At 40.3% G+C, this 13,001-nt stretch overlaps 1 protein-coding gene across 2 annotated transcripts in view; it reads left to right on the top strand.

Annotated features, from left to right (window-relative positions):
* The window catches only part of BAZ2B (bromodomain adjacent to zinc finger domain 2B), a 168,841-nt gene that overhangs the window by 127,786 nt on the left and 28,054 nt on the right, over positions 1–13,001 (top strand). For both annotated transcript variants that reach the window (XM_050899489.1, XM_050899490.1), the window contains 5 exons: positions 3,203–3,268; positions 4,016–4,081; positions 4,763–4,807; positions 5,074–5,100; positions 6,300–6,365. In XM_050899489.1, coding sequence (XP_050755446.1) covers positions 3,203–3,268; positions 4,016–4,081; positions 4,763–4,807; positions 5,074–5,100; positions 6,300–6,365 — 270 coding nt within the window. The remainder of the gene's footprint in view (positions 1–3,202; positions 3,269–4,015; positions 4,082–4,762; positions 4,808–5,073; positions 5,101–6,299; positions 6,366–13,001) is intronic.

Here is a 13,001-nt window from a genome sequence, read left to right as displayed (position 1 = left end):
TAACCTAACACTGCCAAGTCCACCACTAAACCATGTCTCTCAGTCCTACATCTACACGTCTTTTAAATACCTGCAGAGATGGTGACTCCATGACTTCCCTGGGCAGCCTGTTCCAGTGCTTGACAACCCTTTCAGTAAAGAAATTTTTCCTAATATCCCATCTAAACCTCCCCTGGCTCAACTTCAGGCCATTTCCTCTCGTCCTGTCACTTGTTACTTGGGAGAAGAGACCGACCCCCACCTCGCTACAGCCTCCTTTCAGGTAGCTGTAGAGAGCGATAAGGTCTCCCCTGAGCCTCCTTTTCTCCAGTCTAAACAACCCCAGTTCCCTCAGCCGCTCTCCATAAGACTTGTGCTCTAGACCCTTCACCACCTTCATTGCCCTTCTTTGGACGTGCTCCAGCACCTCAGTGTCTTTGTATGATCTCATCATCCCACCACTTAGAAATAGTACTAGAAAACCAGATCTCTCATTATTTTGCCTGTAAGTGGCATCCTGAGGTGTTAAAAAAGCCAATGAAAATATAAAGGCGTTTCACATCTTTGAAATCCAGATATTAAAACCTAACATACTTTTTTTTTTTTTAAAGTAGTTAACCAAAATTGATGTTACTGCAGACTACGTTAAATATCCCAGGAACAGATAACAATTAATGCTTGTTTGTAACTGTTTAGACTTTTCCATGAAGAAAGTGCTCAGTATAGTAGAAAGTGGGTTAGAAGTTGTCACTCTGCCATCTGTGACTACTAGGAAAGGCTGAGAGAGCTGGGACTGTTCAGCCTGGAGAAGAGAAGGCTCAGAGGGATCTCACCAAGGTGTACGAATACCTGCAGGGAGGGTGCAAAGAGGATGGAGCCAGGCTCTCTTCGGAGGTGCCCAGTGACAGGACAAGAGGCAGTGGGCACAAACTCAAACACAGGGGGTTCCCTCTGAACATCAGGAAACACTTTGTCACCGTGACGGTGACTGAGCACTGGCACAGGTGGCCCAGGGAGGTTGTGGAGTCTCCCACCTTAGAGATTTTCAACAGCCGCCTGGACATGGTCCTGGGTAACTGGCTCTAGGTGACCCTGCTTGAGCAGGGGGGTTGGACAAGGTGACCTCCAGAGGTCCCTTCCAACCTCAACCATTCTGAACTTTTGTAGATAGTGACAGCTTCAGAGTTTCCACTTCTGAAGGCAATCCGTACTTGTTAAAGAAAGGCAAATAACGCAGACTTTTTTTAAAGAGCATTGGAATTGTATCCGTTCACATCACCCAATGATAATAAAGTGGTCCTTACATTCTTAGGTGTGCAGGGAGCAAGAATTGCTTAATTGGCAAATACATCAAATCCAGACTTGCTTATCATCACCATATTCCTTCTTGATGTATAAACTGATAAAATTTTCATGATTCCAACGTGTAGAATACTTCTTTTCTTCTCTGAGATATTTCTTTACTCTGATCTGTACAGAAAAGTTTGTTCTGTATTAACTCTGGCCTTTGTGGAATTGAAAGAGTATAGTACATACCCTCAACTTTTGTACAGTTTTGTTTGTAAAGTATAAGGGGGGATAATAGAGACTTAGGGTCCATGGTGTGAGCTTTACATGTTCAAAATAAAAGTTCAACACTGTATAAACAAGGCCCCCAAATTAATTTGCTGGATAAGGTAGTCTTATGCTGGACTTATCAACAGTTTAAGGAGCTGGTAAGATTTGCCTGAAGTTTGTAAGATCTAATGAGATCTTCTTGTATTGGAGCTCTGTTCTTCAGGAAATTTTGTATGTCTTTCTCTTCTGTGATTGCTCCTTTTCTGTTAAATATTTTAGATTATCTTTTCTTAGATGCTTGGTTTTGGTTTTAGTTATTTTTTGATAAAGTATATGCATCACTGTGTGTTCTCTAGAAAGTAAAATTTTAGAGTAGTCCATCTTCTAGAGTCTCAGACCAGCTCACAAGAAAACAATGTCTTCCATACAGATGGGCTTTACCCTCACTGTTGGGAAAACATCTGCTGTTTCAGAGAAGAGCATTGAGCTCCATTTCAGGCTTCTGATTGCAGCCTCCCAGCTTGCAGGGCTTTTCCATGGTCTGGGTTTTGCTGTTAAAACTTTACAGCAAGTCCAGCTGGATGTATTGTGACACTTCTCTTCATAATGGTCCCCTCCTAGTCACTGTGACTGCAGCTTTTTTGAGATAATAAAACCTCAAATAATGTGCTAAGAAATTTTCAATATGAGCTTGGGTTATTACGATTTAACAGACAAAACGCATGCAGCACAGGAAATGTGAACTAATCCCAAAGTTTGCATTTCTAATTCAATGTAATAAGACTTTACTCAGATTTTAGGAACTAATTCCTGAAAAAGAATAAATTAGAATATAGTTACACAGCAACCATCTGTGGAGTGCTTAGCTTGATCATTTTCTTCTTACCGTGATGAAACACGCTGAAATGTGTTTTCACATGCTGTGAAAACCTGTGGCTGCTGCTTCGGTTACTTTCTTTGTTATTTCACTCTTCAGCATGTGTAAAACTCAGTCCCCTAAACTACATATTAAGGCATCCAAACTCATCATCAATTACCTGAATGCTTTAAAACTCTGGAGAAACTGAAGCATACTTAACTGAATATCTTATCCAGGTTGCATGTGGGTGACTATTACTGGCTGACAGAGTATGTGCTTGGGGTTTCGTGGTACTCAGATTTTCCATGTGGCCCGTGGTACCATAATGAACTGAAAGGCTGCTAGAACCAAGGCAGAAAATAGTGGTTTGACAGAACCCCATATTTCTTGTTCAGGGAGATCACATCAAAACATCATGTTTTTTATGTCATAGCTCCCATTTCCATTCATTCCTAAATAGCTTCACCATTGCCAGCTAGAATTTGAATGCTGCTAGCTTACATTGTCATTAATCTAGTCCCCTTAAAGCTGTTTTTAAAAAAAAAAAAAAAAAAAATACTGTGACAACTTAAACATGAGCACCTATGCATAACTAAGTGTTGGTTCCTTCAGGGTTATACCAGACATCTTCTGATGCTAGTAAAAATTCTAAACATACGTTGTTATATGGGAACAATTGACTACAATGGGTATGAGACTCGATAACAAAAAGTATATATGTATAAACTTGGTCATTTTTTTAAATATGAAAGTAAATTTACTTTCTCAATATTGATTTTTTTAAAAAGAAATAACTTCTCCTTGTAGGAAAAGATTAAGCGAATCCAGCAAATCAGAATGGAGAAAGAACTTCGAGCTCAGCAAATTTTAGAGGTAAAAATAATGGCTCAAATACAATTTTTGTGTTGCTGTTTTAAAGAATGTTGTATTTTAATAGTCACAGATGCAGTTAGGAACGTAACTAAATATAACAGCTCTAACAACCTGCACTTCCAAAGGCCATTCAAAAACATGTCGTAAAATATTTTTCTTAAAAAAAAAAAATCTATTAACTGCAACGCAAATCTTGCAAATGTTCACTTGAGTTCCCGACTTTCTACACAAATAGTCTTGTATTTGCTAAAGTTAACAGCATAACTATTCCTTTGTTAGAAAACAAGTTTGCAATAATAGGATGTTAAAGCAGTGTCACGCTCTGCTCTGTATGAAGTGCAGTGGATTTAAAATACTAAGTTCATATATATACTAGAATATCCTGGTATACTAGTTTGCTAGTATACTAGCAAAGATAGATTGCTAGTTTTCAAGTCTCCATTCATGGAAGAATTAATTGTAATCTCTTGCCATTTTTATTTCATTGTTTCTGTGTATACTTACTTTCTTAGTTATAATAGCCAGGTGAAGCAATTTTGAGTGGGACTTGAAATTCTGGCCTAATTTTTAAAAAGTAAATGAATTGTGAATTGATTGATTATGAAAGCTGCATTGGGGAAGAAATCTGTTGCAATGTACACGATATGTGATGATGTTTTGAACTTTCAAAGGCACGTAACTTTATTTCTAGTCAGATTATTTTCAAGTTGTGATGGTGCTGTTGTGTGACCTGTTTTGCATGCACAGGCAAAAAAGAAAAAGAAGGAAGAAGCAGCAAATGCCAAATTATTGGAGGCCGAAAAACGAATAAAGGTTAGTTTAGAGGAGCTCCAGAAACAAGAACTGTGTTATTGTGCATAATATATGTTGATGTATAAAAGCAGTAAATTTGGAAGAATATGCATTGATAATGAAACTGTAAATAGAGATGGCATATGAATAATGTGTACCTATGTCTATATAAATACATGAAGCATAAACAGAGAGAAGTTTGTGTATGTGACATGCACACACACATTCATACATACACACACACACACAGATGAATATATACAGTACTTTTTTGTGTGCCATTACCATGAGTTTTGCTTACTTGACACTTGGTTTGCATAACTTAAAATGCTCGTGCAGTAATATTATTCACAATATTCTTTTAAGTACACTGTATCAAAAAACTTTGTTGCTTCTTAACATGGTCTTTTCTGGACTGTATGTATACAAGACTACAGAACTCTTTTACAAACGTTGGAAAATACAGTTTATATGTGTACTTCTATTACTGCTTTGGCATTCTTGGTGTATTTTAACATGGAACTCCCAACTCAATAGACTTGCTGTCACATATGCCATGTATAGTTCTCTGTGGTCAGTTTATGGGGGGGCGGGGAAGTAAGAATTTAATTCAGATGTGCTGTTTTAGTGTGGCAAAAATGTGCAGCTTGGTAAGTAAATTTTGATAGATATTTTAAATACATTTTTGTTCTTTTGTTTTAGGAAAAAGAGATGCGAAGGCAGCAAGCTGTTCTTCTGAAACACCAGGTTGGTATACATTCACTTGACCAAACAGACAGAATGCCAATTGTGAACTACTACTTAAGCTATATGGGGGGGGGGGGGGCGGGGGGAGGGTCGGAATCTTCAAAATATGGCCTTTTTAAATTTCTGGATTTGATTCCTGCACACATTTTCTTTCACCTGATGATTTGTTGCTTTGCTTTGGTATTGGGGTCTCTTGGGGGATTATAAAGTGGTTTTATGACTTTGTGATTTCTGTTTCATAATGTTGTGCCAACTCTTTCTACCAGGAGTTGGAGAGGCATAGACTAGATATGGTATGGGTATGTTTATTTTTGTACATCTAACACCGCATTGTGATTTGGTTGTGATATGGTTGTCATAGCAATGCATAAAATGTAGCACTGGCTGCTGTCATATTACATACTGCTGCATGGCTTTACAGCACAGTGCATTGCATACATCTGCTTGTCTTGTCTGTTAAGGAAAAAAAAAAAGACATGTCTTGAACATGTGTATAAATTGAACATGGCAATAAATAAATGAGATTTTTAACCAGAAATCTATGTTACTGATGTCCCAATAGAAATTGGACTACTGTATAAAATCAGGGATTAATTAATGCAAAATTAATAGGTGGGCATTTTGATAACTTTTGCAAGCCTTGTCCCATTCACTGGGAATGAATCCAGATGTTTTAAATACAATTTGAATTAACTATTTTAGAAATCGGGATGATGTCTTTCCTAAGTTTGTATGGTACTGAGGAAATTAGCTTTCAGTCGGTGGTCAATACATAATGTTATAAGTATACAGTGAAACATTAGAATGTAATCCTAGCCTCACTGAATTAGATGATAAAATTCCTGTAGCCTTTACTGGGGCCAAGATTTACTCTATAGCTCTTAATGCAAGAACCCCATACTTAGTGCTCTAGAATACAGCTCCTTAATGCATTTGAAGTTACTGACATAATTTATTGAGGGACAGGCATCAGTAAATGCAACCGTCGTTGCGTATGTATATGCGCCACCACTAGCTTGATTAAAACTGATCTAGAGCTGAGAAAATTAATCATATTAATTTGTTGCTTGGTTACAAAAATGTTAATATTTGCAATGTTTGAAAATGACCAGTTTAAAATTTCTGCTGAATTGGCTATTGAAGAAGTAAATCGCAAGTTCCATAATAGCAGATGTAAGGTAACTGACCTGTTCCAGCCAACCATTATGCTTTTTGTTCTGCCAGCTTATGAAGGAGCATCACAACTGACCATAAGTAAATCTGTATGCTTCTTTTTTACACTGTCTCCATGTTCATTGCTTTACCTTTTTGCTTTTGATTGTTCTTGTATTTGCTTTCTAAACCTGAACTAAAACATGCACAGACTTGGCCATTCTTGTCCTATATTTAGTATTTACTGTGACTTGTCTATTAATGCTAAATTTGTTACTCAGCTTTTTTACCGCTTTGAAAATGTGGATTAGTTTTGTTCTAATCTTACCTGCTTCAATAGGAACGAGAAAGGAGAAGACAACATATGATGCTTATGAAAGCCATGGAAGCACGTAAAAAAGCAGAAGTGAGTATTAACCTCTGAAAGTTTGAAGTTTTCATGGTTTCATTCTGCGGTGATCTGTAGAAGAGCAGTGTCTTTGATGTACCTGTATGTATAATTTAATTTGTATACATGGCAGTGGCAGGACAAGAAGCGATAGGCACAAATTGAAATACAGTAAATTCTGTTTAAACTTAAGAAAAACTTTTCTACTTTGAGGGTGATGGTTGAACACTGGCACAGATTGCCCAGGTGTGCTGTGGAGTTGCAGCCTGCTGTAGCTGATACTGCTGGGGTGGGGACAGGACACAGACGGGGATGAGGACTGGATCTCAAGAGGTCTCTTCCATCCTCAGTGATTCTGAGCAAGAAGCCACTAATTGCATAGTCGCTTCAGAGTCCGTAGTATTGGAAAAGAAGTTTTATTTTCTCTTCTTCACAGTGTTCAAGTGTGTAAGAAGAGTAAGGACTTTATCATACTGACTTGTCAGACTTGCTGAACAGGTTTTCCTCAATACTTATCCAGAGGTAAAAATACACATCTTATTCCAGTCCAGGCTTCTTAGAACTTGCGGATTTTGTAGATGATTCTAGATTTGGACCACGATGAAACCAAGCAAATAGGATTATTATGCCTTAATAATTTTATTTTTTTCTCCTTCAGTAGAAAGTACTGCTGCGCTACAGAAAATAGATGCATCATATCTTGTTTTGTTTTACTAAAAATGTCTGTCAGAAATTCTGAGCCAAGTGATAGAGAAGCCTAAAGTCCTACATGCATATGTGTAATTTTGTGTACAATCATTTTACTTTGTCCATCTCTGAATCTAGTTATTTAACTTGTTTTCTTTTTTGAACGCAGTGACATTAAGCTGATAACAAAAACCTGGTTGATTTCACTTTCCAAAATTTCAGGCTTCTTTTAATGCTGATCATCTAAGCATCTAGATTTTTTTGTTCTGTTTTGTTTCTGAAAATAAGACTATTTTCAAAATAGCTGCCCTTTCCTTATGATGAGTGCTTCTTATTCTGGTGACTGCTTTCATTTATATAAATCTAGTATATCACAAAAGGACCTAATAACACTTGGTTATTATGAGGATTAATGCTAAAGATTAAATACACATTCTGTGCTATTAAATTGGGTGTTTGTTGGGCAACTGAATTAAACTGTTCCTTTTAAAGTACTGCAAAATGGAAATGTTTTTCATAATTCAAATTATTACTTTGCTTATAAGTTAAGGAACTCTAGATACTTTACTTAGAGGGGGAAAAAATATTCAAGAAACACTGGTAGTCCCTATTGGCACAACCTAACCCAAAATCCATGAAAATATTTTCATTGAGTCGACTAATCAGGCCTTTAACTAGTTAAATTTTACTCTTAGCCATACTATCACATGAAAGACACTGAAGTTTCCCTGCTCTTAAGCTAATGTAATAGTGTTTTTGTAATACAACTTGTTCTTATAACCAGTTGAGAGGTCTCAATTTCATTAGAAGGTTGCAGAAGGAAATGAGGGAAAAGTCTATAGCTTTGCCTTAAAAAGCAGTTGTAACCACGTTGCTTATGTTCGTGGCTGAGGTGGCTTGAGAAAAAGCCTGTCGTACAGGAATACAACATCCTGCTTATTCAGGTTACACTGCAGTAAATGAAATGTTACTAGCTAAAACAACTTACACTTTTTTAGCTTCATTGGTTTGAAATAATACAGTAGTTTATGTTGCATTATAGATGGTTAAAAAAAAAATCTAAAAAAAAGTACATGATGGAATAGCATTGATGATAAAACCAGAGCTGTACAGTATGATTGATGAAACTTTTATTAGACCATGATAAACTAATTTACATCTTAATCCTGAGGCTGTCTTCAGTTTTAACCCTGATATTATCTTAAGGGGGACTATCAATGCTAAAACATAATTGCTAAGTTTTTTTATTTTACTTTTTATATATTTTTCTATATCCTGAGACTTTTTTTATTTCTATATCCTGACACTTTTATAAATAAAGTACAGATAGCTAAGAGATTGAAGTAAAATAACCCTTGTTATAGCATCTAGTTGTCAGAGAAATTGTTAAAACTTTTCTTGTAGATATGTTCAGAAATTTAAATGAAAGTGGCAGACCAAAACAAAGAAAAACTGAATAATACGTCAGTGCAAGGAAGAATTTCAGGGTTAACTCTTAAGCCAACTAGGAAAGGTGCCCTCCTAGATTTCTTGTTTGTAAACAGAGAGGGACTCGGGGGCAAAGTGGTGATTGGTGGCTGTCTTGGTCACAGTGACCACGAAGTAGTTGAGTTTCAAATCGTTGGCGATAGGAGAAAAACTGCCAGCAAAACTTTGACCCTGGCTATGGGGAGAGCAGACTTGGGGCTGCTGAAGGGAATCTGCTTTTGAAGGTATTGGCTTCAAATGAATGCTGGTCACTTTTAAGATCCACCTCTTAAGAGCGCAGGAGCAGGCAATTCCAAAGTGTGGGAAGTCGAGCAAGCGGGGCAGAAGGCCGGCTTGGCTGAGCAGGGATCTTCTAGAACTTAGGCGGAAAAGGAAAGTATATGGACATGGGAAGCAAGGCCGGGCGACATGGGAGGACTATTGGGATGCTGTTTGCCACTGTGCGGCCAAAGCTTGATTAGAGTTCAAGCTGGCTAGTACTGTGAAGGACAACAAAAAGGGCTTTTTAAAATATGTTAACAGCAAAAGGAGGATTAGAGATAACATTGCTTCGTGACTTGATGAGGTCGGTCACCTCACAAATAGGGACGTAGAAAAAGCAGAGGCATTTAATGCTGCCTTTGCCTTTGTCTTTAACACCGATGATGGGCCCTGGAACCCCTGGAGCCCTGTGTTGGAAGACTGTGACTGGGGGGATGATGAACTCCCAGCCGACCCTGCACGTGTTGGAGACTTGCTGCTCCAGCTGGATGCGCATAAGGCTATGGGGCCTGATGGGGTTCATCCCAGGGTACTGAAGGAGCTGGCTGGTGTTATTGCGGGACCTCTCTCCATTATTTTTCAATGGTCTTGGGAATCTGGAGAGGTCCCAGTCAACTGGAAGCTGGCAAATGCTGTCCTAATTTTCAGGAAGGGAAAGAAGGAAGACCCTGGTAGTTACAGGCCTGTCAGTCTCACTTCAGTGCCTGGTAAAATTATGGAGAAGGTTATTCTGGGAATTACTGAAAAACACTTGAGAGACAATGCAGTCATTGGTCATAGCCAGCATGAGTTCATGAGGGGAAACTCCTGCTTAACCAACTTAATTTCCTTTTATGACAAGGTCACCCATCGAGTTGACCAAGGGAAGCCAGTAGATGTGGATGTTTTTGATTTTTAGCAAAGCTTTTGATACTGTCTCTCACAGTATCCTTCTGGACAACATGTCCAGCATACTGCTAGCAAGTGCATAATACGTTGGGTGAAGAACTGGCTGATGGGTTGGGCTCAAAGAGTTTTAATAAATGGGGTCACATCAGGCTGGTGGGCAGTCACCAGTGGGGTTCCCCAGGGCTCAATTTTAGGGCCTGTGCTCGTTAGTGTTTTTATAAACGATCTGGATGCAGGAATCGAATGTACATTAAGTTAAGTTTGCTGACGATACTAAACTAGGAGGAGCTGTGGCCTCCCTCGAGTGTAGAGAGGCCTTAGAGAGATCTGGACAGACTAGAGAGCTGGGCAGTCACCAACTGTATGAAATTTAACAAGAGCAAGTGTCAGATTCTCCACCTGCGACGGGGTAGTCCTGGTTATATATACAAATTGGGGGATGAGAGGCTTGAGAGCAGCCCCGTGGAAGGAGATCTAGGGGTTTGGGTTGATGGCAAGTTGAATATGAGTCAGCAGTGTGCCCTGGTAGCCAAAAGAGCCAGCCGTGTCCTGGGTTGCATCAAGCACAGCACTGCTAGCCGGTTGAGGGGGGTGATTGTCCCACTCTGCACTGCACTGGTGTGGCCCCACCTCGAGTACAGTGTGCAGTTTTGGGCTCCTCAATATAAGGACATCAGACTATTAGAGTATGTCCAGAGGAGGACAACCAAGATGGTGGAGGGTCTTGAGGGGAAGACTTACGAGGAGCGGCTGAGGTCACTTGGTTTGTTCAGTTTGGAAGAGAAGGCTGAGAGGTGCCCTCATCGCAGTCTACAGCTTCCTCAAGGGGGGCAGCGGAGGGGGAGGCGCTGATCTCCTCTCTCTGGTGACCAGCGACAGGACACGAGGAAATGGAAGGAAGCTGCATCAGGGAAGTTCAGGTTGGACATTAGGAAAAGGTTCTTCACTGAGAGGGTGGTCAGTCACTGGAACAGGCTCCCCAGGGAAGTGGTCAGGGCACCAAGCCTGTCGGAGTTCAAGGAGCGTCTGGACGATGCTCTTAGTCATATGGTTTAGTTTTAGGTAGTCCTGCAAGGAGCAGGAAGTTGGACTCGATGATCCTTATGGGTCCCTTCCAACTGAAGATATTCTATGATTCTATGATTAATCTTTGTTAAAAAGTTAGATTGTTTCTGATCTTCCTAGTAGTATCCCATAATACAAACTGGAAAGGAAAATAATGGCAGTTTTGTTGATAACGTTTTCATAAACTAAAATCAGGAATCTATTTCTGACCTGTATCATTCTGGTAAGTAGTGACAGTTAAAATTGTGCAAATAAAACTACTAAGAGCTGAATATTCTGAAGATGTTTTTTCCACAGCAGCCATAAATAAGGGATAGATCTGATTTCAAAAAACCAGTATGTTCCATTTTAAAAACAGTGTTACCTTCTCCATGTTCTCCACATCCTTCTCGAGGTGGAGGGCTCAAAACTGGACACTCTTCCAGATACAGTCTCATCAGCACTGAGTAGAGGAAGATGATACCCTAAGCATCTGATCCACTGTTGGAAATCAGGACGCCAGGCTAAATGGTTGTATAGTCTGATCCAGTGCTGTAATTATATTCTTACTTACCATGGTTTAGGCCCAGCCGGCAACAAAGCACCACGCAGCCGCTCGCTCACTCCTCCCCCCCGGCGGGATGGGGAGGAGAAAATGCAGCAAAAAGCTCCTGGGTCGAGACAAGGACAGGGAGGGATCACTCGCCACTTATGGTCACAGGCAAACCAGACTCGATTTGGGGAAAGATAGATGAATTTAATTTGTAACCAACCAAATCAGAGTAGGATGATGAGAAATAGAACCATATCTTAAAAACACACCTTCCCTCCACCCCTGCCTTCTTCCCGGGCTCAGCTTTGCTCCCGATACCTCTACCTCCTCCCCACCCCCGGCAGCGCAGGGGGACAGGGAATGGGGGTTGCGGTCAGTTCATCCCACATTGTCTCTGCCGCTCCTTGCTCCTCGAGGGCAGGACTCCTCACACTCTTCCCCTGCTGCAGCGTGGGGTCCCTCCCGTGGGGGTCAGCCCTCCGTGAGCTGCTCCAGCGTGAGTCCTTTGCACAGGCTGCAGTCCTCCACGAACTGCTCCAGTGAACTGCTCCTGCTCCAGCTCCAGTGTGGGGTTTGGGCTGCAAGGGAATCTCTCCTCCGCTGTTAACTCTCCATGGGCTGCAGGCTGCAGGGGAATCTCTGCTCCGGTGCACCTCCTCCCTCTCCTTCTTCGCTGACCTCGGTGTCTGCATGGTTGTTTCTCTCACATCCTGCTCCTCTCTCTGCTGTAGCTCCTCTTCTTCCTCCTCTCTTAGCAGTCTTTTCCCCTTCTTAAATATGCTATCCCAGAGGCGCTACCACCATTGCTGATGGGCTCGGCCTTGGCCAGCAGCGGGTCTGACTTGGAGCCAGGGAAGCTTCTAGCAGCTTCTCACAGGAGCCACCCCTGTAGCCCCTCACCCGCTACGCAAACCCAACACATTACTCTAATAGAAATAGAATAGTAAACGTTTATTGCAGCCAGTAAAAGTAATCTCTCAATACATTCATGAAACTTAGAATGTTTAAGGTTTGCATTTTTAATCATAACTGCAAATCAGCATGTTGCCACTTAAATATCCATATGTACTTCTCTTGTTTTCTTCTGACATAGAATGTTTCTAGTTGTCAAAAACAAGTTGTAGGAAATGCCAGTTGGCTTTGAGACCTTGACATAGGTTAAGATAAGGCAACGAACCATTTAAAAAAACAAGTCAGGGAGTATTTTCCATTTTAAAATAAAGTTACTGATTTTGTGTGCTGCTTTAGTGTATTGTGATTTTTCCATACAAGATGTATGCTGGTAAAGGGAGAAGAACATTAATAAGGAGCATAGTGTTTAGCCACAGTTATCACCAGTGGTCTAGTAACATTCAGTATAGAATCAAAAGAAAGAATAAAAAGTCATGAGGCCTGACAGAACTATAGAGCAAAGTCAGCAGTTAATGCCGTTCTACAAATGCAGCCGAGTCCTCACTTACAGTTATAGCCCATACTCTTGTTTGTGCAAAATTTGGTAGTAGTAAACCAAAGAGACTAGAGTGACCTCTCAAACTGACAGAATAATGGGGAGTGATTCTGAATAATATGAATCAGCTTAGCTTGGTTCTTTAGCCCTTCTGTGTCCACAGGTGAAAAGCGCAGATAGTATCTTCACCCTTATATTGTGTCAGGTTCTTAGGTCATGACAAACACACGCACATGTGTGTTTGTGTATATGCAAGCAATTTTGTGATCTAAAGAGGTAGCATTGA

This window comes from Gymnogyps californianus, chromosome 7 (assembly GCF_018139145.2).
Source record: "Gymnogyps californianus isolate 813 chromosome 7, ASM1813914v2, whole genome shotgun sequence".
Classification (NCBI taxonomy): domain Eukaryota; kingdom Metazoa; phylum Chordata; class Aves; order Accipitriformes; family Cathartidae; genus Gymnogyps; species Gymnogyps californianus.
The sequence above is the reverse complement of the archived record's forward strand: the minus strand, read 5'-3'. Positions and strand labels throughout refer to the sequence as shown.